The sequence below is a fragment of the Choloepus didactylus genome, chromosome X (assembly GCF_015220235.1).
Source record: "Choloepus didactylus isolate mChoDid1 chromosome X, mChoDid1.pri, whole genome shotgun sequence".
Lineage (NCBI taxonomy): Eukaryota > Metazoa > Chordata > Mammalia > Pilosa > Megalonychidae > Choloepus > Choloepus didactylus.
In genome coordinates this window covers 37495074-37520913 of record NC_051334.1, presented here as the reverse complement: position 1 = coordinate 37520913, position 25840 = coordinate 37495074, and the positions used below count along the sequence as shown (strand labels likewise).

Sequence of the window (25840 nt, the reverse complement as noted above, 5' to 3'; positions counted from 1 at the left end):
AGAGAGAGCATGATCTGAGATGGAGATTTTACAAATCATGCCACAGTGACAACTGATCACAACTTAAAAGGAGTTAGGAATCACTGCCTCGAGTAGCATTCTGTTGATTAACTTTCTTAGGGATGCTTTTTGGACGATAGAACTCATCTCACTGTGGCAGTCCATTAATGAGTCATCATTGTGATAAAGAGGCTGAGCAAAATTGGCAATGCTGAAATAGTTGTTTATCATCTCTAAATAATGTTAATCAATATCTCAGAATCATGAGTTCAACATTCAAAATCAAAAATGAGATTTTTAGAGAAAGTTTTTATGGGACATGGCATGGTGCTCCCAACCCAAAGGAAGCAAAAGGAAACTATTCTAAAGGCAAAAGCAGCCATGGTTTTAAAAACTTTTTTTTAAAAAAGGAACTATGTCTGCATTCTTGAAAATTGGGAAAATACTGAATACAGTGGTGATGTTTAGATAGTAGATGATAAAGGGTTTATTTTCTGCCTCTTTATAATTTATTTTTCTGTGCAGTTTTACATCAAGCAACACTCGTGTGCAGAGATGTTCTAGGGAAAAAGAAACAGCTGGGGGAAACACCATAAAAGGATTAACCAATAGACAGAAGGCAATACCCTCTAGGAGAATTTGCTGGTCTATGTTCTAAAATGGTTACAGGGAAGAATGCAACTCCACTTGCAGAACCTAAGGAGAAAAGAAAGTCAGCCAGTTTTACTACCTGGCTTTGCAGAAATACCGCAGCTCCAAGCAAAACAAGGGAGACAAATCAAGCTTTTGGAAAAACCATTGAAACATAAAGGTAAATCTTTTTGCTCATCTGTCTTTGATAACATAGTCATGAAAATAAGCCTTGGCTTATGCCCCAGAAGACTAAAGAAAATCAAGCCTGATATGAAATGATTATGCTGTTGGTTATCCTTTCTATTTCTCTTTACTTTTCTTGACAAGGTGATAGCTCTGTGCATAGGAGATTCTCACTTGGCCCCACTGATGAAGAATTAGGGGAGGTGGGCATGCATGGGACCAGAAGGAAGTGGAATTAATAGAAAATTCTCTGAGGCAATTCAAGTGAAATTATTAATCATTTATAAAAAGCTGCAAGGCATGTATAGGACACTTGGAGGTTTCTTTTTCAGAAGCTTAAACAGAAGATCAAGAAACCGAATGTAAAGAACTTACTTTCCCTGTACATTTCCATTTGAACCACAGCTCCAAGTCCCCAAACCAAACCTCATGCGTGCAGGTGACACAGACAATTCCAATTGCTATAATTCTAGAAGGAGGGTCAGTATTGTGCCTTCGAACTAAAAAAAATATCCTCCTGGCTTTTCACATTGTGTTAAGAGTTCTCCAAGTGGAAATAATTTACAGGCACCTAGAAGCACTGTTTGGATGGAAATACACCAGCCTTATCCTTAAACTATACCATTGCCCAACCTGTATGTCTCTTACCTGTCAGAACTGGTAGCCAACTTTAAACTCCGAAAATTTTGGCTGTCTAAGTCCAAGCTGTAGCTCCGCCCACTTTCAGTTTTTGGAGTTATGATTTCTCCTCTGGTTGCTGATCTGAACTTGCTAAGAAGAAATCTGAAATTATATATATATATACATAGGTAGATAGATAAATAGACAGAAATTGTTTAAAGTAAGATAAAACAGAAAGCAAACCATTTAAAATATCAATTAAAGAATACCATGTATAATACACTCAATAGTAAACGATTCTTCCATAAAAATATTATGGGAACAAATTTTCTTAACATAAAAGTTGGCCTTGGGGCTGAGAGGCATGGGGCAGTTCTCAGTATCTGCAGTTTAGTGTTAGAGGAAGTTAAGGCCACACCACTTGCTGGTAAGTCAGGCCTCTGTCCTTGCTCAGCAAAAGACCACTTACTTTGGTCACTTACCATTATCACCTGAGAATGGAGAAGCAGAGCCTGGGCTGAATCTGTTTGCAGGGAGCCTGAGAATAGGGAGCTGGAACTCACCTTGCTCAGGGAGGGGAGCTAGGATGCTCTTCTGGATAAACTCAGGGAGCAGCCTATGAGACTGCAGCCCCTGAGAGCAGTGACTCTGCCCTTCTTGTTCCCTGCCAGATCCCCTGAGCCTCGAGTGATACCTGGCACACACTAGAATCCAATCAATTCTTGCGGAATGGGTGAATGAACCCATCTTTAGATCTTCTATGACATATCCTCCCATGGTAATGACATTTGGACAATGGAGTATCTCATGTTGGACGAAATCTGATTACATTCTCATTTAACTTAATTATTTGGAACTTAAATGAAAACATCTTTTCAGGAACCGAGGTTCACATCCTGATGCAGGTCATTGAATTCCCAAAACATGGGTGTTTCCAAGCTCACTTTAATAAAAACCCAAATCTATATTCCTTTTCTGATGGCATTGGGAGAGACCAGTTCAGTTACTTTACAGTCTACAGTTTTCTAGAGGGGAAATGGATTCCAAAGATTTGGACAACTTTAATAGAACCTGCCAAGTGGTTTGTGTTTCAAAGCCCCCTGGAAGAGTGTCACTGTCAAGGTGTCAGAGGCTTCAGTCTAAGCGGAAAATTACATTTTTGGTGAGAACAGAACTTAATATAATGTCAATATATGCTATTCTCAGAACCACCTAGTGTGTGTTCCCACCTCAGCATCTCTACTTATGGCTTCTTGTCCACCTGGAATCACTTATCCTCCTTTTTGCTATCTTGAACTTCATCCATATATCAAGGTCCTCAACAAGTCCCACTTACAGTTTGATGTCTTTTCTGATGGCTCCTGTGCCCTTCCGGAATTGGTTATCTAAGCCACTCATATTGTCATCTTATGTTTTCCTACAATTTTTAATTTACTTATTAACTTTTTGGATGCATACTTTCTCTCCCCAACTGGATGTTATATTCCTTGAAGATTGAGAATTATCTGAACCCAGTTTTAAGTTCCAGCAGGGCTCAGCTCAAGACTATGAGGGTTTTAATAATTCAGGATTTGTATATTTATTTATGATGGTGGTTTAATTATTGTCTCCCAGGCCCAACTCCACCATTTTGAACCTGCTCTGTGATGCCTTGGCTGGGGTCTTCAAACTACAATACTTAGAAGCACTTGTGGGCTCTGAGTTACTTGTAAGTGCTTGCTTTTTATGAACCAGACACCATGCTAGATGCTGCAACACAAAAGCAAAGAAGCCAATGGCCCAGTGCCTAAGGAGTTTATAATTAAGTGTGTGTGTGTGTGTGTGTGTGCATCAGAGTGCAATGTGATGATTTTCTTGCAGGTACAAGGCCTGTGGGAGCCCTGAGGAGTGAGAAATGGATTTAAGATGGTAGGAATGATCATACATAGATGTGTAGTCACTTTAGGCTATCTTTCTCATTCATCTCTGCTAATTAATAAAGACATAGTCACTCATGAGGGTTTGAGTTAGATGACATTTAGGTTTCCTTCCTACTCACAGTTCTGGATTTTTTTTTAAAAAAAGACTTCTTTGTAGGGCCAGATAAAGTTTCAGAAATTGGTACCCTCTCACTCTGACTTCTGCTGAGAGAACAAAGTGGTGCTACCTGGGAAGGACCCATATAGTGACTTGGTAAGTATTAGAATACTCACTATCTCAGCTTCCAAACTGGCCAATATCTGCTTAAGAAACCAAAGCTGCAAAATGCAGGTCTATGAAGGAGGCAGCTTTACTTTTGGTCCGTCCTTATAGCCTGCATTTTGGGGACCACTTTTATCCCTTGATAGAGCATCTCTGCCCCAGTTTTCCAGGGTTTCCTTGCATCTTGTTCCCCTACATACTCACACACCCTCTATCAGTACTTGACACATATATTTACTTTCTGAATTAAGTTACTGATACGGCCAAATGTGTTTTCTTCTTCCCTGAAGGAAGTCTGAATGTTTAAACAGGAGATACAATATTTTAAACCCAATTAATAAATCTTTTATTTGGATATTTCATACAACAACATTCAGTTTGGGGAGAGGCTATTGGCATTCTACAACAAAGGCAGCCATCTATGCTTTATAGACAAGACTGGCCCTGACATGGAAACCATCCCCCCAGGAATAATGGAAACCATTTGGAGAAAGACCAGACATATCAAATGAAAGGAAAACTCTTTCAGGTTAAAGTCAGAGGTGACCTTTATTTATCAAAGACTGAAGGTCATTAAAACTGCATTTCCTGAGGAGAAAAATAGGTGACAGATATATCCCTCGAGTCTCTGACCTACTCTGGGTCACTGATGTGACATCAGACTTGAAAAATGGAGGAGCCTTTGTTTCAGAGGTGTCTGGCATAAAGACCAAAAATTCCCTTGGAAAGGCTGTGCCTTACCCCTTTCTCCTGGGCCCATCATGGTTGGCCTTCTGCCCACTAGAAGGTGAAGTGTCTGATTTTTCCACATCCTGGTGCGCTTGCTCATGGGTTTGTATTTCTTCAGCTTCCCATTAAAAACAAACAGAAAACAAATTTACATACAAAATGTTAAAAAACAAGAGCAAAGTTCTCTTCTTCCTTCACTTTCCTAAATTAGCACAGACCAAAGAAGTATATAAAAATTGGCAATGACGCTCCCATCCAAGTTTCCCAAACACAATTATTTCTAAATTGTTGAGTGTTCCAGAGTTAACTGAGGACTAAGATTAGGACTCATCTGTGGGAGGTTTGCTGAGATAAGCTTTCTAGAGATGCCTGCAATGGCGGAGCAAATACTTCATCTCTTTGGGACATCTAGGGCAGGGTAGCCTGTGACCAAAAGAACTCCAAATCACTGTAGACTGAGTTCTAGCATGGACTTGTAGAAAAGGTATCTGACTTCTGGGTACATAAACCAGACTTCCTGGGAGGGTGGGCACCTGTGCACACACACACCTGATGACTTGGAAGATAGCCCACACTCTGTAAGGTGGTGAGGTTTGAGTGGAGGAAGCAACTATAGCTGAAATTCTACTCCACTCTGTTCCTCTGTGGCATCAGACCCAATGGTACCCATCTGGGAAGCCCCTTACTTGTTAGTGCCTGTTCTAGTTTGCTAATGCTGCAGAATGCAAAACACCAGAGATGGACTGGCTTTTATAAAAAGGGGTTTTATTTGGCTATACAGTTACAGTCTTAAGGCCATAAAGCTTCCAAGGTAACACATCAGTAATCAAGTACCTTCACTGGAGGATGGCAAATGGTGTCCGGAAAACCTCTGTTCGCTGGGAAGGCACGTGGTTGGCATCTGCTCCAAAGTTCTGGTTTCAAAATGGTTTTCTCCCAGGACATTCCTCTCTAGCAAGCTTGCTCTTCTTCAAAACATCACTCACAGCTGCACTCCATCCAGTCTGTTTGAGTCAGCATGTTTTATATGGCTCCACTGATCAAGGCCCACCCTGAATGGTGGGGTCACGCCTCCATGGGAGTATCCCACCAAAGTCACCACCCACAGCTGGGTGGGGCACATTCCAAGCAAATCTAACCAGCACCAAAACGTCTGTCCCACAAGACCACAAAGATAATGGCATTTGGGGGACACAATACATTCAAACCGGAACATTCCACCCCCTGGACCCCAAAATGACATTATCTTTCCAAATACAAAATACATTCATTTCATCACAATATCACAAAAACTTAAACCATTTCAGTAACAAAAGTTAAGTACAAAATCCCATCAAAATCAAATATAGGCGTGGTCAGTCCTAAGGCATACTTTTCCTTTAGCTTGGATCTGTGGACTTAGAACAAGTTATATGCTCCCAATATACAAAGGAGGGACATTCATAGGATAAACATTCCCATTGCCATAAGGAGAAACAGTAAGGAAAATAGGGTAAACAGGACCAAAACAGCTCCTAAAACCTGCAGGACAAACTCCATTAGATTTCAAAGTCTGAGAGTCATTTACAGAACAATGTTGCATCCTTGGGGCTTGAGAGAGCGGGAGCCTAACCCTTCCCAAGGGCCTTTTTGGCAGCTGTTTCCTCTCCAAATGCTTGGGTGAGTGCTCCAACATTTCCACACATTGGGGAGACCACCTTCTCGGCCCCACCCTCCTCAAACATTGGGGCAGCTCCCGGATTCCCTTCCATCTCCGGGGCACATGCTCAACCCCTTCAGAACAGTGGGGTGGCAGCCAGGCTCTCCCCAATTCCCTGGAAATGTGCTCCACCCTCTTTGGGACCTGAGGTGGCAAAACTCTCCCAGAGCATCGAGGCGGAAAGCCCACCCTCGACCTCCAGGGCAAACTCACCCTTTCCATGCATGTGGGCTGCTCCGCTCTCCCAGCCCGAGACCTCCTGACTCCAGACCTCAACCTCCATGGCTCTGTCTTTGAAGAAATTTTTCCTTTAATTTTTTCCTTGTTTGTCTCCTCCAGTCCAGACTGGCAATGGCTCTGTCTGTAAAGATCCCGCAAAAATTGTGTTGGCTTTGCATGAAGCATGCAGGGGTCAAAGCCATCAGACAATAGGACTTTCCACAAATCCTTTCTGGATAATTCCATCTCCAATCTTGGCTTGTACTGAAATGGCATCTGGGTTCCGTGTTTGGTTACATCCTCACGTTGGGCTGTAGCTTCTGGGATTCCACCCCCTGGAAGCTCGTAATTTTCAGCTTCTGGTCTCTTTGAACCCAAGAGTTCAGTTCTAAGTTTCTCTCTTTCTGCTCGCATTTTACTATAAGCTGCAAGGAGAAGCCAGGGTATATCCTCCACAGGTAGTCTGGAGATCTCCTCAGCTAAGTATTCCAGTTTTTCACTTTTAAATTCTTCCTTCCATCTGACACCAGGACTCAATTTTGCCAAATTCTCTGCCACTTTAAAACAAGGTTCGCCTTTCTTCCAGTTTGCAACAACACATTCATCATTTCTGTTCAAGGCCTCGTCAGAAGTATCTTTAGAGTCCATATTTCCACAAACAGTCTCTTTAAAGCAGTTTTGGCCTTTTCTATCAAGCTCCTCACAATTCTTCTAGAATCTTCCCCTTATCCATTTAAAAAGCCGTTCCAACATGTTTGGTATTTGCAAACTCAGCAGCAAAAGCACCCCACTCTCGGTACCAAAATCTGTTCTAGTTTGCTAATGCTGCAGAATGCAAAACACCAGAGATGGACTGGCTTTTATAAAAAGGGGTTTTATTTGGCTATACAGTTACAGTCTTAAGGCCATAAAGCTTCCAAGGTAACACATCAGTAATCAAGTACCTTCACTGGAGGATGGCAAATGGTGTCCGGAAAACCTCTGTTCGCTGGGAAGGCACGTGGTTGGCATCTGCTCCAAAGTTCTGGTTTCAAAATGGTTTTCTCCCAGGACATTCCTCTCTAGCAAGCTTGCTCTTCTTCAAAACATCACTCACAGCTGCACTCCATCCAGTCTGTTTGAGTCAGCATGTTTTATATGGCTCCACTGATCAAGGCCCACCCTGAATGGTGGGATCACGCCTCCATGGGAGTATCCCACCAAAGTCACCACCCACAGCTGGGTGGGGCACATTCCAAGCAAATCTAACCAGCACCAAAACGTCTGTCCCACAAGACCACAAAGATAATGGCATTTGGGGGACACAATACATTCAAACCGGCACAGTGCCACATGCAGAAGTGACACTGAATTCAGTTCCAAGATTCTCAGGCCTTCCTGCCAGACTTAAAAACAAGAGTGCTCGTCTCCTGCATATGAAAGACGAGATAGCCGAGGAACAAGCCAAAAAATGCCTGTTCCACCCTCTACTACACTGTACATGAGAAATATGCTCCTAAACACAATTTCAACTCAATATTTAACCAATTAAATTGTATTCTGAATGCACTGAATAGCATTCTCAAAGTAGGTTTTTATTTTCATTTGGTGCCAGGATCATTTCTCATTGAGTGAGACTCTCCCGTGCATTGCAGGCCATTTAGTGTCCCTGGCCCCTGCCCACTAAATGCCATTGCTGCCCCATAACTGTGACAACCAGAAATGACCCCTTGTATTTCCAAATGCTCCCCTGGAGTTCTTTTTTTTTGGTGGTGGTGGGGGGTGCATTGTACAATATCAACCCTTGGTTGAGAACCACTAGGAAAACTACCATTTGAATGAATTCTGAAGTACATCCTGTTGAAATCAAGTATTGCTTTCAAATGTGAATCATTTCATTCATCTATGTTATCTTAGTTTCTTAAATGCTTAGTAAAGTATTGAAAGTGAATTTTGGAAAAGAACTGTCTGTGATAAAGATAAATGCCTCATTTCAAAATCTCAGTACGCCGGATATATGGAAAATCACTTTAATTTTCTACTGACTTCCTCTTCCCTTATATAATTTGCAGATTTAGAGAAAAGGCATCTGATTTTTTTTCATGCTACCAATTTTTAGAATGACCTAAGGGAGTTGGGAATTCAACTGTGCTCATTTGCTACATAATATAAGGAAGTTATTTAGCCCTTCCATATGAAAATTAAAACAGTTTTGAAAGCAAATAATCGATCTGATTACCTGGACTTCTTCTTAGGATGGACTGTCGGACAACATCAGTGCCCAGAACATTGACTTGTTTGAAACGCTTTGCCTTTTCTTCAAAAAACCATTCTCCAGTTATAATCCTTAGCTGCCTACACAGGGGAAAAGGGAGAGCACTGAAATCCCATTATTCAGACAGATAATTAAACGCTCAAAAATCTCTAATCAAGTAGCAAATAGATAGTTATTTATAGAGTTCAGTAGAAGAGCTTTCTTAACCTCTGGAGTAATTTATGGTGATAATAACGGCCCCTATTCGTTAAATATGTCCTATGTGCCAGATACTTTCTAATTGCTCTTTCTACCACACAACAACTTGGTATAATCATTATTATCCCCATTTTTTAGATGAGAAAACTGAGACTTAAAATAATGAAATGAAGCTGCCTCAGATTACACAGCTGTAAGTGGTAGAGACAGGATCAAACTCAAGCAGTCTGGCCTACAGCTCAGGTTCTTAACCATTGTATTGGTGGGTAAAAGGATATCCCATGTAAAGCAATAAGGAACAATTTAAGTTTTGAATGGCAAGGGGTCATGCTCAGACTCCGTTTTAGAAAGATATATTGATGTAATATGGAGATTGGGTCAGAGTGAAGAGAATGGGACAAAGAGATGGGTTGTCCATTGCAATAGTCCAGAAGAGAGATTCCAAAATCCTTATTTGGGCAATGGCAAGACTAATAGAGAGGAGGAGAGAAATGCAAAAACGTAGGTGGTGGAAAGGCCTGGATTTTGTAATCAGTTTAATATGGATGATGAGAAAGAAGGATCCTTGAACAATCAAACCCATATTATAAGTTCCACCTGCAACAGCTACATGAAATCTTTCCCTATCTTCTCTGCTGAAATACCTACAGCCCTCTTCTTTTTCTGTATGTCTCCCAAACCTCTAGCATTTTCTACTTTATTTTAGAGTTATTATGCCCAGGCCCTCTCATGTCCACTGTAAGCTCCCTGAGAACTAACATTTGATTCATTTTTGTTTCCCAGTAACAAGAAGACAGTCTTTCATAGACTAAACTCTCAGTTAATATTTTTGTTATATGAATGATTGTCTACTTCACCATCACTTTACCACATTACCCTTCTTTTTATATCCTCACAGACATGAAGGCAAGAGCCTCAGCTATACTGTTCATTTCTGTGAGCAGTACTTGGCACTATGTTCAGTAAATATTTGTAGAATGACTTAGGGTACTCAGATTTCAATCTATAGGAGTCGAGCTGCTACAAAATCCACCTGCAGGCTTATAACAAGGATTTTAACATCTGTTGAAGTCATCCAGTACTATAAATACATATCTAATTATATATCTAATAAAGAATGAACGTATGGGTTTAGCAAATTACATGACTACTACTGTACCAACACTTCAACAGGGCATGTTCTGGGAATAGTAAATAGGCCTGTGTGTGACTAGGTGTTCTGGTTTGCTAATGCTGCTGTTATGCAAAAAAAAAAAAAAAAATGAATTGGCTTTTATAAAGGGGGTTTACTTGGTTACAAAGTTATAGTCTCAAGGCCATAAAATGTCTGAGGTAACACATAAGCAATTGGGTACCTTCACTGGAGGATGGCCAAAGGTGTTCAGAAAACCTGTTAGCTGTGAAGGCACGTGGCCAGTATCTGCTGATCCCAGGTTGCTTTTCAAAATGGCTTTGTCCAAAATGTCAGTGTCAGCTTTCAACGGCCATCTTCAAAATGTTCCTCTAAGCTGCAGCACTAGAGAGCTCCTTCTGCTTGTGAGCTTTTTTATAGGGCTCCAGCAATTAAATCAAGACCCAACCTGAATGGGTGGGATCCATATCTTCATGGAAACATTCAATCAAGAGGTCACACCCTAATCAAAGATGTCACTCACAGTTGGGTAGTCACATCTCCATGGAAACACTCAATCAAAATGTTCCAACCTAATCAACACTAATACGTCAGCCCCCACGAGATTGCATTAAAGAACATGGCATTTTGGGGGACATACCACATCCAAACCAGCACATTCCACCCCTAGACCCTAAAATGACATGATCTTTCCATATACAAAATACATTCATCCCATCACAATACCACAGAAACTTAAATCATTTCAGTAAAAATAGGTAGGTACAAGATCTTATCAAAATCAGTTACAGGCATGGTCTGTCCTAAGGCTAAATTCCCATCTAGCTGTGGACCTGTGAAACTTAGAACAAGTTATCTGCTGCCAATATACAAAGGAGGGACAGTCATAGGATAAACATTCCCATTGCCTTAAGGAGAAACAGTAAGGAAAGCAGGGTTTAAGGGACCAAAACAGTTCCTAAAACCTGCAGGGCAAACTCCATTAGATTTCAAAGTCTGAGAGTCATTTACAGAACAACATTGCATCCTTTGGGCTTGAGAGAGTGGGAGTCCAACCCTTCCTAAGGGCCTCTGTGGCAGCCATTTTCTCTCCAAACGCTGGGGTGAGTGCTCCAACATATCCACACATTGGGGAGACCACCTTCTTCTTGGCCCCACCCTCCTCAAACACTGGGGTGCCCTCTGGACTCTGCCTCTCTGGGCAAAGGCTCTTCCCTCTCCAAACAGTGGGGTAGTGGCCGGGCTCTCCCCAATCCCTTGGGAATGGGCTCCACCCTCTCTGGGGCCTGGGGTGGCAGCACTCTTCCTGCGCATCGAGGTGGAAGGTCCACCACCTCTGCCTCCAGGGCAAACTCACCCTTTCCATGTGAATGGGCTGCTCCACTCTCCCTGACTGAGACCTCTTGACTCCAGACCTCAACCTCCATGGCTCTATCTTTGAAGAAATATTTCCTTCAATTTGTCCCTTCTGCATCCCCTTCAGTCCAGACCAGCAGTGGTTCTGTTTATGCAGATTTTGCAAAAATCTCATTGGCTTGGCATGAAGCACACAGGGATCAAAACTATCAGACAACAGGAGTTTCCACAAATCCTTTCTGGATAACTCCATCTCCAATCCTGGCTTGTACTGAAATGGTGGTTGGGTTCCATGTTTGGTTAAATCCTCATGTGGGGCTGTAGCTTCTGGGGTCTCACTTTCTGGAAGCCTGGAATTTTCCAAACTATCAATTTCTGGTTTCTTTATACCCAAGAGTTCATTTCTCAGCTTATCTGTGTCTTGTTGCATTTTACTATAAGCTGCAGGTAGAAGCCAGGCTACATCCTCCACACATAGTCTGGAGCTCTCCTCAGCTAAATATCCCAGTGTGTTGCTTTCAAATTCTGCCTTCCATCCAACACCAGGACTCAATCTTGCCAAATTCTCTGCCACTTTCAAACAAGGATCACCTTTCTTCCAGTTGGTAATGGCACATTCATCATTTCTGTTCAAGGCCCCCTCAGAAGTATCTTTAGAGTCCATATTAATCACTACCTTCTTCTACTACCCATTCCATGTTCTCTTTACCCTCAGCAAGCACTTCAGCTGGCCGTGGTTCTTTGCCTGGTGGGGTGACCCAAACCTTCATTCCTGAAGTTTCTTGGCCATTGGTAGTCCTGCTTGGGTTGGGTTGTTGCAGTTTTCCATTGACTTTAATCACAGGGCATGGTAGTACAAAGAGATGCCCTAGGGGATCTCCTGTATTCCAGGAAAACTCTTCTTTGCTTCCATTGTGTAGTTGCAGTGCTATTTCCCCTTGATAGTCAGGATCAATCACTCCAGCCAGCACAGTAATCCCCTTCCTTGCCTGTTGATTCAGAGGCATAAGAAGCCCAAAGTGGCCAGGTGGCAGTCTTAGCTTCTAGTTCAATGAGATTATTGTTGTGTTTCCTGGTGGAAGCACTTCTCCTTTTTGAACTAAGACTTGTAGGCCAGCAGAGCTTAAGCTTGCAGGGACAGGAGGAAAAAATTTTCCTAGTGGATCACTAGGAGTGATAGTGAGTAGTGCCACTCCTGTTTCCACCCCCTTGATTCCTGAACCTGTGAATCCTGGCTATGGGAAAAACAGCACCATAGAGTGTATGCTTATTCAGAGCATACACAGCCTCCTGGAGAATACTGCCCTAGCCCTGCAAGGTATTGCCACCTAGTTGGTGCTGTAATTGAGTCTTCAACAGGCCATTCCACTGTTCTATCAATCCATCTGCCTCTGGATGATGGGGAACATGGCAACATGGTGGCCCATGGTTAAACATTCTGTCTCTACTATGGCCTAATAGCAGGCCAAAAGCTGTTTCTCAAATGGAGAGTAGTTATCTGCAGAGGATGGTAAGGCTTTATTCCAAAATCCTAAGGGCCTGCATTGTGATTCTCCTATAGGAGCCTGCCAAAGGCTCCAAACAGCATCTCTATTTGTCACTGACACTTCCAGCACCATTGGATCAGCTGGATCATATAGTCCAAATGGCAAAGCAGCTTGCACAGCAGACTGGACCTGTCACAGAGCCCCATCTTGTTCCAGTCCCCACTAAAAACTAGAAACTTTTCTGGTCACTTAGTAAATGGGCTGGAGTAGCACTCCCTAATGAGGAATATGTTGTCTCCAAAATCCAAAGAGGCCAACTAAGCATTGTGCCTCTTTTTTGGTCTAGAAGGGGCCAGATGCAATAGCTTATCCTTCACCTTAGAAGGGATATCTTGACATGCCCCACACCACTGGACACCTAGAAATTTTAGTGTGATGGAAGGCCCCTGTATTTTTGTTGGATTTATCTCCCATCTTCTGACATGCAAATACCTTGCCAACAAATCTAGAGTAGTTGCTACTTCTCAGTCACTAGGTCCAATCAACAGGATATCATCAGTATAATGGATCAGTGTGATGTCTTGTGGGAGGGGGGAATTATCAAGATTCCTGCAGACAATATTATGACATAGGGCTGGAGAGTTGATATACCCTTGAGGTAGCGCATTGAATGTATACTGCTGGTCTTGCCAGCTGAATGCAAACTGTTTCTGGTGGTCCTTACTTACAGCTATTGAGAAAAAATCACACCCCATTTCTGGTACCAAAATCTGTTCCAGTTTGCTAATGCTGCCATTATATAAAACACCAGAAATGGACTGGCTTTTATAAAGGGGGTTTACTTGGTTACAAAGTCAACAGTCTGAAGGCCATGAAAAATCTCCAAATGAAAGCATCAACACAAGTACACCTTCACCGATGGAAGGCCAATGGCATCCAGAAAACCTCTGTTGGCTGGGAAGGCATGTGGCTGGCATCTGCTTGCTCCCAGATTTCTTTTCAAAATGGCTTTGCCCAAAATATCAGTGTCAGCTTTCAATGGCCATCTTCAAAATGTTCCTCTAAGCTGCAGCACTAGTGAGCTCCTTCTGTTTGTGAGCATTTTATAGGGCTCCAGCAATTAAATCAAGACCCAATCTGTATGGGCAGGGTCCATATCTTCATGGAAACATTCAATCAAAAGGTCACACCCTAATCAAAGGTGTCACTCACAGTTGGGTGAGTCACATCTCCATGGAAACATTCAATCAAAATGTTCCAACCTAATCAACACAAATATGTCTGCCCCACAAGATTGCATTAAAGAACATGATGTTTTGGGGGACATAATACATCCAAACCAGCACACTAAGATAAAGGGTTCATAGAGGATTGATATGGAAAATCAGGTTGAAAGAAAGAGAAGATTTGGGCCATGTAATAGAAATCTTTCCTGCTAAGGAGTTGGACTGGGAACTCTGGCAGCTTTTCTAAAGCTTAGGTTGAATCACATAATCTCTGGAAGATTACATGGAGAAGGGAGAAATTGGAAGCAGGCAGACCAATTGGGAAGTTAATCAAATAGACAGGGTAGGAAATAGTGAATATCTAAACTACAGTACCATGGAGGTGAGGGGTAAAAAGAAAGAAATATATATTTGAGTCCTTTAGGATGAAAATCAGCAAGATTAGTTGCTAGTCAGACATGGTGACTGAGGAAAACAACTGAGACTCAAATAGATTTCTATCCCTAAGGAATCATATCCAATGCTATTCGGCAACTGGTTGGACTTGGAAATTTACAATTGGATTCTGAATATAAAAACACTCTAGAAAAATGTCCATCTTTTTCCCCATAGCAATTAGCCTGAAATTCTGTTCCTGAATATAAGCGACAAAGGCAAATCATATATGAGCAACAGTTTCACTATTAGGAAAAAAATGAAAAATTTATTCCTGGAGAAAGTAATTCATTGAAAGGTAAGACCATAGCATGTTCAGCTCAGATTCACTCCCAAGTGGCCAGATAACCTACTGCAAAGCACTGACTATTGATTAGTAGCTTATGCTTATGGAATACATCAAATCTACCTAAATATAATCTACCAGAAACAAGATCTTGAATGATAAATTATTTCTGGATGCATCTGAACTACTCTACAGACTTATATATCGTAACTTATGTTGGAAATCCAGGTGGTAATTGTGGTAGGAAGAGTTCTAAAGATGCCCTCCCAAGATTTTCATCTCTTGATTATTCAATAAAACACTAATCTAGGTACTGCTGTGAAGCAATGTTGTAGATGGAATTAAGGTTAATAACCACTTGGCCTTAAAATAGGGAGATTATCCTGGATTATCTAGGTGGGCCCAAATTAATCACATTAAAAACAGAAGAAATGTATTTGTTTTAACATTCAACTCAGGAAGTGACCTACACAGATTGGAAGAGGATAAATAAGAAAAATTTACAAGAGCAATAGGGAATGGGAAGGCAAACTCTGTCCTACACACAAAATTCATCCTACTACCTCTTTTTGTATGGCCCATGAGCTAGGAATGTTTTTCACATTTAAAATGGTTGAAAAATATCAAAAGAATAATATTTCATGACATGAAAATTATATAAAATTCAAACTTCAGTGCCATAAATAAAATTTTCTTGGAACACAGTCGCATTCAATTTTTATGTCTTGTCTATGGCTACTTTCATGGTACAACTGCAAAGCTGAGTAGTGGTGACAGAGACCATATGGCCTACAAAGCCTAAAATATTTATCTTGCCTTTTCCAGAAAAGTTTGTCAACCTCTGTCACAGGGCAAAGAATTTACACAAAAAGAAATAAGAACATGGGGGAATAATATAGATAAATGATTGAATCCACCCAATAGTGGCATGCCAAGGTCTTAACTCTTTTTGTTTCTTTGTATGTCCTTGGTATATGGGGTGGGGTGGATGGTGTACTGACAGCAGTCTCTTGTGTGACAGGGGGAGTGAAACACAACCAGCCTGCATGCCTCTGTAAATGGGCCACCATATCATATTTACCATATTTGCCTAGAGCTGCCAACACCTAACACAAACAAGTGAGATATTTCCAGAATTGTTAGTCATTATCTCTTGCTATCCTTGCAAGAACAATAACTATAAACCTTGTGTTTGTTCAACTCAGTTATGCACTTGAGTCATTTGTCATTTCAGAGCTCTGCTACCTCAGAAAAATCTCTTTGGCTTATGCCTTTGCCACCTTCCCAGTTCTTGGAGGTAGATGGAAAGGGTGGTAGAAGAACAGGGGACTGATACTTACTGAGTGCCTACCATGCACAAGTAATGTGCTAAGCACTTTATATATGATATCTCTAATACTAATTATAAGTCATAAAGTAGCTATTCTCAGTTTACAGATGAGGAAACCAAAGCACACATGGATTAAAAAACTTGTCCGAAGTTATAATGATATTCTGGAAAAGACAAGATTTATACTGAAAGGCCTTGGCAAAATTGTAAGAAGAGAACTCCTAATTTTCAGCTCTAACAAGGTCTGGGAAATGGACAGATTATGAGTCTTTGAGTAAGAGTGAAACATTATAGAAGCCAAGGAATAACGTATAGCATTTTATATGATGGGCTGTTAGTGTGCATGTCTGTGTGTGTGAGTGTGTGCCCATGCACATGCACATGCTTGTGTTGGGGATACAGTGGTAGGAATGAAGAGGGTGAAAGGAAAGAAAATATACATGATACTCACTATAAAATTTCTCCCTCTTTTCCATATCAATCTAATTATTGAAAAATACAAGGCTTGATATTGGCTCTGTGTTTCTTCTAGGTCATATCTTAAAGAATGAGTTTGACTGAATTTACATTGGATTACACGCATTATTGGTGAATAATGATTACTGAGTATCCCGAATTTGCTAGGCCCTAATTTTCTTTAGCAGTAAACTCCTGTGACTTCCTTTTACTAGGAAGCTTATATAGATGTGAAGTCAAGTTAAGTCCTCCTTAGATTTACAGGGGAAACATAGGTATTCATCCTAAAAAAAGATGACAAACGCCAAAAGACTTGTTTTCCTCCTTTACCTTTTATTATCTATGGGAGACATACGAGATAAGATACGCTTACCGGATATGCTGCGATAAGTTATTAGTTTCCTTATTATTCAGAAGGAAATTAATTAATTAGAACAATTGATAAATTTATTCATTACACAGCAAATATTTATTGCATTTCTACTATGTGGTAAGGCTAAGAGGTGAAGAAGACAAATGAGGACCCTGCCCAAATGAAGATTATGTTCTAGATTGATTCCTGCCTTCCTTCCCAAGCAGGAAAAGTAAAAAGAAATCCCTAGACACATCATGGTAAAATTGCAGAACACAACAAATAAAGAAAACTTTTTAAAGGAAAAACAAAAACCCCATCAGATTGCCTACAAAGAGTGACAATTAAAATTACAGCTGACTTTTAGTAGCAATAAAGAAATCCATAACCCAATGAAATGATACCTTAAAAGTACTGGGAGAAAATAACTATCAACCTAGAACTATATATCCAGAAAAAACACTGTTCAGGAATGAGGATTAAATAAAGACATTTCTAGCAAAACAAAAACTCAGATAATTTATCACAAATAGATTCTCACTAAAGGAACATCTGAAGGCTGTACTTTCAGAGGTAAGAAAGATCTGAGATATAAAAAGAAATGGTGAGTGTCTGGGGCAAGATGGTAGCATAGGGAGATGTGGAATTTAGTTAGTCCCCTAGAGCAACTAGTAAATAGCCAGGAATAACTAGAAAGTAGTATGGAACAACTGATGGGGGGACATCTGTGACCAGACAACATCATACAACAGTCTGGAACAGGTGGAATGGCTGAGATCACAGCATAGAACTGTAAGTAAAGCTCCCCAAACTGCAGAACTGGTGTCCTTCCCCTATTGGCACAGCAGGGTGAATTGGAAGACTTCACTGCAGGAAAAAGAAGCAGTCCCTGCTGGGAACAAGGGAATGTAGCTCAACCAACCTCCAATTTCATTTTAATTAACAGATTTGGACTGCTGAAAACATGCTACAAGCACAGATAAACACAGAGCAAGCAGGAAAGGAACCTGGAGCTTTCTCCTGGTAGAGAGGAGGTGGGGCTGATGGAAAAAAAACATAAATAAATAAAAACAGAGGCTTTTGAAGTCTGTTGAGCTCAGAATATTGGAAAAGAGCTGTGTCCCAAGAAAAGGCACACAGAACCTGGTACCAACTCCATTCTTGCCTGGTGAACTGGAGAGCTGGAGACTGGGTTCTGAAAAGGGAACTTTTTTTTCCTTTTTTTTTTCTCATTCTGAGTAACTCATTAGAGAAAGCTCAGGCATTTTCAATTGTCAGCACTAACCCAGGCAAGGGTGGAGTTAAGATAGAGAGTCAAAGAAAAATGTCAAGTGCAGGAGATAAGTCCCTAAAGGGCTTATCTTCCCTAAGGAAAGGGGGAGGGGTTGGGGCCCAGCTCAAGTGGCAGCCTTCTCTCAGAGAACTCAGGGCCTGGGGGTTAAAAAAAAAAAAACAGAAAAGCTTAAGCTCGGCTTCTGGCACCCTCAGTCCATGGCCGGGTCAGGGTCCACTGATATTTAAATGCACAGCACCTCTTTATGCTGGTGGGGAGCTGCAGACTGACAAGCACCACCTGCTGGGCAGGATAGGAAAAGCACAGCATCTAGAGGCCACACAGGAAAGACTGACATTCTGCTGATCTCACCCTCAGGGTAACCTGATACTGAATATAGCCTCCTCCTGAGACCTGGGCCTGTATGGTCTCGAAAAATCTGACTGGGGTAATCAATGAAACAGAATGCCTAGACAACAAAAAATTATGACTCACACTAGGAAAAATGAAGATATGGCGCAGTCAAAGGAACAAACTTACACTTCAAATGAGATACAGGAGTTGAAACAACTAAATAAAGATCTTCGAACAAATATGCTAAATCAATTAAAAATCAAATCAATGAGTTGAGGGAAGGTATGGCAAAAGAGAGGAAGGATGTAAAGATATTGGGCAAACATAAGGAAGAACACAAAAGTTTGAAAAAACAATGGGAAAAACTTATGAGAACGAAAGGCACAATAGAAGAGGTGAAAAACAGAATGGAGACACACAACAGCAGATTTAAAGAGGCAGAAGGAAAGATTCAGGAACTAGTAGACAGGACACCTGAAATCCTATAGAAAAGAATAAATATATAGGTGTACTGGTTTGTATATATTATGTCCCCCAGAAAAAGCCATGTTCTTTGATGCAATCTTGTGGGGGCAGAAATATTAGTGGGGCTTAAGTTGGAACATTTGGATTAGGTTGTTTCCATGGAAATGCACCCCACCCAACTGTGGGTGATAACTCTGGATAGTTTCCATGGAGGTGTGACCACACCCATTCAGGGTTGGTCTGAATTAATTCACTGGAGCACTATATAAGCTCAGACAGAAGGAGCAGGCTTGCTACAGCCAAGAGGGGCACCTTGAAGAATGCACAGGAGCTGAGAAAGGAACTGCAGCTTACAGAGACATTTTGGAGAACACCATTTTGAAAGCAGACTTTTGCTCTGGAGAAGCTAACAGAGGACAAATGCCCCAAGAGCAACTGAGAGTGACATTTTGGAGAGAAGCTGAAGCCTAGAGAGGAACATCCTGGGAGAAAGACATTTTGAAACCAGAACTCTGGAGCAGATACCAGCCATGTGCCTTCCCAGCTAACAGAGGTTTCCTGGACACCATTGGCCATCCTCCAGTGAAGGTACTTGATTGTTGATACATTACCTTGGACACTTTATGGCCTCAAAACTGCAACTGTGTAACCAAATAACCCCCCTTTTATAAAAGCCGATTCATTTCTGGTGTTTTGCATTCTGGCAGCGTTAGCAAACTAGAACAATAGGGAAAAGAATGGAGAAATATGAGGAAACACAAAGTGCACGAATATACGTGTCATGGGTGTCCCAGAAGGAGAAGAGATGGGAAAAGGGGAAGAAAACATAATGGAGGACATAATCACTGAAAATTTCCCATGTCTTATGAAAGACATAAAATTACAGATCCAAGAAGTGCAACGTACCCCAAATGGAACAGACCTGAGTAGACTGACTCCAAGACACTTAATAATCAGATTATCAAATGTCAAGGACAAAGAGAGAATTTTGAAATCAGCAAGAGAAAAGAGATCCATCTCATACAAAGGAAGCTCAATAAGACTATGTGTGGATTTCTCAGTAGAAACCAAGGAGGCAAGAATGCAGTGGTATGATATAGTTAAGATACTGAAAGAGAAAAACAGTCAACCAAGAATTCAATATCTGGCAAAACTCTTCTTCAAAAATGAGGGAGAGTTTAAAATATTTTCAGACAAACAGACACTGAGAGAGTTTGTGAACAAGATATCTGCTCTACAAGAAATACTAAAGGGAGCACTACAGGCAGATAGGAAAAGACAGGAGAGAGAGGTTTGGAGAAGAGTGTAGAAATGAAGACCATCAGTAATGGTACTGTATGGTCCCACTAATATGAACTAACATTGATAAGCAAAATTTGAGAGTTGAGAACACAGGTTATCAGGAGATAGAAAGAGTTTAGAAATCACGCACTTGATGCTGAAGGAGTACAGAAGGTTTAACAGGATTGATTGTATAGATCCAGAAATGGAATGGATAGCATAATAGTGTGTGATGGTAACACAATATTTTAAGTATTCTGAACAAAAATGAGTGTGAGTATGGTGGAAAGAGGAAGGCTAAGGGCATATATGACACCAGAAGGAAAGATAGAAGACTGGGATTGTATAACTTAGCAAAACCTAGAGTGGACAATAATGGGGATTAAATGTTCAAATATAAGAATTTTTTAAATGAGGGAGAATAAATGAATGTCAACATTGCTAGGTGTTGAAAATTGGATGGTATAGGGGAAAACTACAACCAATGCAAACTAGAGTCTATAGTTAACATAACATTGTAAGATGCTTCCACTAATTGTAACAAAGGCAATATACCAAAGCTAAATGTCTATAAGAGGGGGATATAAGGGAGTGATATGGGATTCTTGGTGGTGGTGGTGGTGTCTGACTTTTTCATTGTATTTTATTTTTATTTTTCTTCTATCTTTTGTATTTTTATTGTTCCTTTTTTCTCCTTTTCCTTTTTCTTTGGGAAAGAAATGGAAATGTTCCCATATAGATTGAAGTGGTGAATGCATAATAATGTGATTATATTGGGAATTGTTGATTGCTTACTTAAGGTGGATCGTATGGTGTGTGAATAAAGCTGTTTAAAAAAATAAACAGAGGAATACAAGGGCTGTAGAAAATGTGGAGAGAGGGATGTACCTATTCCCTTTTGTTAGGGAGGTAGAATGGTGCAGCCCAGCTGGAGGGCAGTGTGGTGGTTCCACAGGAAGCTAACTATGGGCTTCCTATATGGTCCTGCAGCCCTGTTATTGGTTATATACTTGGAAGAACTGAGAGCAGGGACTTGAGTGGACATTGCACACTGGTGTTTATGGCAGCAGAATTCATGATTCACAATGGATGGAGGTAGCCTAAGGGAATGATAAACAGAATGGTGAACTCTGGTGTATACATATAATAGAATATTGAGAGGCGGTAAGAAGAAATGAATTTGCGAGGTATGCAACTATTGGAATGGACCTTGAGGAGAGTATATTGAATGAAATAAGCCAGAATCCAAAAGACAAACATTATAATGCCTCACTAATTTGGACTAGCTATAATGTGCAAACTCTGAGAATAGGATCTGAGTACATAGGTTACCAGGGGAAGGCTTATGGTAAAGGTTCCTAGATTGTAAGCTCTTACAGCAGTCATATCTACTCAGGAGTTGTAATGGTTGTCTCTAAATTCAGAGATGCTGAGCTGTTTGTGTATAACCTGGTTGGGCCCTGGAACTTTGGGTATCTGTGTGACACCTGAGACTCAGAGCCAGAGTTCAGCAGCTATGAATGTCAGTATTACTCCATATGGCAACTGTTAAGCTGAAAAAGAGATCAGACTTCAATTAGAAATATGAATGAAATGGACTTGATGAGAACTAAGGTAAACCAGACTAAAGGGAAAAGAATGACTGTGTTTTGAAACCTCAGCTTCTGTGTGAGACCAAAGTAAGAGATGTTTATTTGGTGCAAAATCTATATTTTCTCTAGCATGCTACACAAGTTAACCTGAATGTTCAGTTTAGTCAAACACTATAATTACATTGAACTTTGAATAGGGGGTGAGATCTGGTTGGTTTGAACAGATTAGTGTGAAACCCCAATACATCTCAGAGTAATATGGGCAGAGAATAAAAAGTATTTGCAAAACCTCCTTGAGGGCCTGGGGGAAAATGTGGAAACATTAAATTTCCCCAACTGGGAAATTTCTGATATTCTTGCAAGCATTGGGGACTACCTTTGTAGTAGGCCAAGTCCTCAATCTTGGGGCTCGCATTTATGAAGCTTGTTATTGCAAAGGAGAGGCTAATCCTACTTATAATTGTGCCTAAAAGTCACCCCCAAAGAACCTCTTTTGTTGCTCAGATATAGCCCATCTCTCTCTAAGCCCACTCAGCAGGTAAACTCACTGCCCTTCCCCACTATGTGGAACATGACTTCCAGTGGTGTAAATTTCCCTGACAATGTGGGACATGTCTCCTGGGGATGAGCCTGGACTCAGCATCCTGGGATTGAGAAAGCCTTCCTGACTGAAAGGGGGAAGAGAAATTAAGCAAAATAAAGTTTCAGTGGCTGGGAGATCTCAAATGAAGATGAGAAGTTATTCTGGAGGTTATTCTTATGCATTATATTGATATCCCTTTTTAGTTTTTAGTGTATTAGAATAGCTAGAAGGAAATACCTGAAACAGTTGAATTGCAATCCAGTATCCTTGATTCTTGAAGATGCTTGTATAACTATATAGCTTATGTAGTGTAACTGCGGATTGTGATAACCTTGTGGCTCACACTCCCTTTATCCATTGCATGGACAGATGAGTAGAAAAAAGGGGGACAGAAAGTAAATGAATAATAGGGGGGAAAAGGAGCATGAGATGATTTGGGTGTTCTTTTTCACTTTAATTTTAATTCTTATTTTTAGTTTTATTTTTTGGAGTAATAAAAATGTTCAAAAATTGATTGTGGAGATGAATGCACACTTATATGATGATAATGTGAACAATTGATTGTACCCTTTGGATGACTGTATGGTGTCTAAATATATCTCAATAAAATGGCATTAAAAATATTCAAGAATAGAGAGGAAAGAAGATGGTGGCATAGAGAGGAGTGGAAGTTAGTCCCCTGGAACAACTAACAAACAATCAGGAACAACTAGTAAATAATCTGGAATAACTGCTGGGGGACAACTGTGATTGTCCACACATCATTCACCAACCTGGATTGGGAGGAATGCCTGAGACTGCAGCATAAAATCTGTAAGTAAAAACTGTGGACTGGAGCCAGGAGCCCCCTCCCCCACAGCCCGAACTACAAAGCCTCACTGTGATAGAGAGCAGCACTCTCTAAACAAGAGAATATACCTCAGTCCAGCTCCAACTGGGGTTTTGATTAACAAATGTGGACTGCTCAATACAAGCTACAATCCCCAACAAGCAGACAGAGGCTTTTAGTGATGACTGACCTTGGAGAGCTGGAGGACCTCTATGGGAGGGATGGGGTACCCAGAGGACCAAGTGCTATCTCCAGCTGGCAGGTGAAGTTGGGGAGACCATGGACTGGACCTGAAGGGGGGCTTTCTGTCCCTTTTTATCTCTCTCAACCTGAGTGGCTCAGTGGAGAAAGCTGCAGACATTTTCATTTTGCAGTGCTCTGACCCAGACAAGGGTGGAGATAGCAGAGTCAGAGAGACAAAGAACTTATTTAAATGCAAATGAAACTCCCTAGGGGGTGTATCTTCCCTAAGAAGAAGGAGGTGGTGCCCAGCCCTACTACTGGCCTCCCATTCAGAACCAGACCCCAGAGCCTGGGGGAAAATAGCCAAAACAGAAACAAAGGACTAAGGGGGCCACACATCCTTACACCAGTCAGGAGCTACAGGCTTACATATGCCACCTGCTGGGCAGGTTAGGAAGAGCACAGTGGCTCAAGGTCTCACAAGGTCTATTAATCTTCTAAGACACACCCTCAGGGAGACTTGATACTGAATACTGCCCCCTTCTGAGATCTGAGCTCATTCCGGTCCGGGAATACCTGATTGGGGTAACCAAGGAAACCAGATGCCTAGACAATGGAAAACTACAACCTACACTAAGAAAAATGAAGTTATGGCCAAGTCAAAGGAAAAAACTTACACTTCAACTGAGATACAGGAGTTGAAACAACTAATGCTAAATCAATTAAAAAGTTTAGGGAAGATATGGCAAAAGAGATGAAGTGTATAACGCAAACACTGGGCAAATATAAGGTAGAAATCGAAAGTTCAAAAAAACAACTGGCAGCATCTATGGAAATGAAAGGCACAACACAAGAGATGAAAGACACAATGGAGACATACAACAGCAGATCTCAAGAGGCAGAAGAAAACACTCAGAAACTGGAGAACAAGACACATGAACTCCTACACACAAAAGAACAGATAGGGAAAAGAATGGAAAAATATGAGCAACGTCTCAGGGAATTGAATGACAACACGAAACGCATGAATGTAGGTGTCATGGGTGTCCCAGAAGGAGAAGAGAAGGGAAAAGGGGCAGAAGCAACAATAGAGGAAATAATGAAAATTTCCCATCTCTTATGAAAGACATAAAGTTACAGATCCAAGAATCTCAGCATACCCCAAACAGAATTGACTGAATAGGCCTATGCCAAGACACTTAGTAATCAGATTATCAAACTTCAAAGACAAAGAGAGAATCCTGAAATCAGTAAGAAAAAAGTGATCCATCACATACAAAGGAAGCTTGATAAGACTATGTGTGGATTTCTCAATAGAAACCGTGGAGGCAAGAAGGAAGTGGTGTGATATATTTAAGATACTGAAAGAGAACATCTGCCAAACAAGAATCTTATATTTGGCAAAACTGTCCTTCAAATATGAGGGAGAGTTTAATATCCCTCTGTCAAACACACAATGAGAGAGATTGTGAACAAGATACCTGTGTACAGGAAATACTAAAGGGAGCACTACAAACAGATAGGAAAATACAGAAGTGAGAGATTTGGAACACAATTTTGGGTGATGGTAGCACAGGAATATAAGTACACTAAACAAAGATGACTGTGAGTATGGTTGAAAGAGGAGGGTTAGGAGCATGTGGGACACCAGAATGAAAGAGGAAAGATAAAGACTGGGTCTGTATAACTCAGTGAAACCTAGGGTGCTCAACAATTGTGATAAAATGTACAAGTATGTTTTTACACTAGGGAGAACAAATGAATAACTTTGCAAGGTGTTAAAAATAGGGTGGGACTGGGGGAAAATACAATCAATGCAAACTAGAGACTATAATTAACAGAAACATTGTATTATGCTACCTTTAATGTAACAAAGGCAATATACCAAAGCTAAATGCATATAAGAGGGAGACATCAGGGAGAGGTATGGGACTCTTGGCATTGGTGATATTGTCTGACTCTTTATTCTACTTTAGTTTAATGCTATCTTTCCTTTTGTTGCTTCCTAACTGTCATGTTCTTTTTCTCTTTCTTTTTTCTTTTTCTTTTGTCTCTCTACCTTCTTTGACTATTCCTCCTTCTTTGTGGAAGAAACGGAGATGTCCTTATATAGATAGTGGTGAGGGTGGTGAATACATAAATACGTGACTATACAGGGAACCATTGATTGTTTATTTAGGACAGAATGTATGGTGTGAGAACAAAACCATCTTAAAAAAATGGATTGATGAAGAAACCTTGGGGGCACTATATTGAGTAAAATAAGTCAGACACATAATGACAAATATTGCAGGGTCTCACTGATATGAGCTAATTATAATATGTAAACTCATAGACATGAAATATAAGTTACCAGGATGTAGAACAAGGCTAAAGAATGGGGAGCGGTTGCTTATTATGAACAGAATGTTTAACTAAGTTGAGCTTAAGTGTCTGGAAATGGACAGAGGTGATGGCAGTACATTATTGTGAGAATAACAGTGCTGAATGGTGTGTGAAAGTG

General features: G+C 40.8%; 1 protein-coding gene across 3 annotated transcripts in view; it reads right to left on the bottom strand.

The window, feature by feature from the left end:
- Positions 1-25840, bottom strand: part of SYTL5 (synaptotagmin like 5) — a 142220-nt gene that overhangs the window by 69429 nt on the left and 46951 nt on the right. For all 3 annotated transcript variants that reach the window (XM_037822512.1, XM_037822511.1, XM_037822513.1), the window contains exons 3-5: positions 8484-8599; positions 4360-4465; positions 1465-1599 (exon numbers count right to left, since the gene is read on the bottom strand). In XM_037822512.1, the coding sequence (XP_037678440.1) occupies positions 1465-1599; positions 4360-4465; positions 8484-8599 (357 nt within the window). The remainder of the gene's footprint in view (positions 1-1464; positions 1600-4359; positions 4466-8483; positions 8600-25840) is intronic.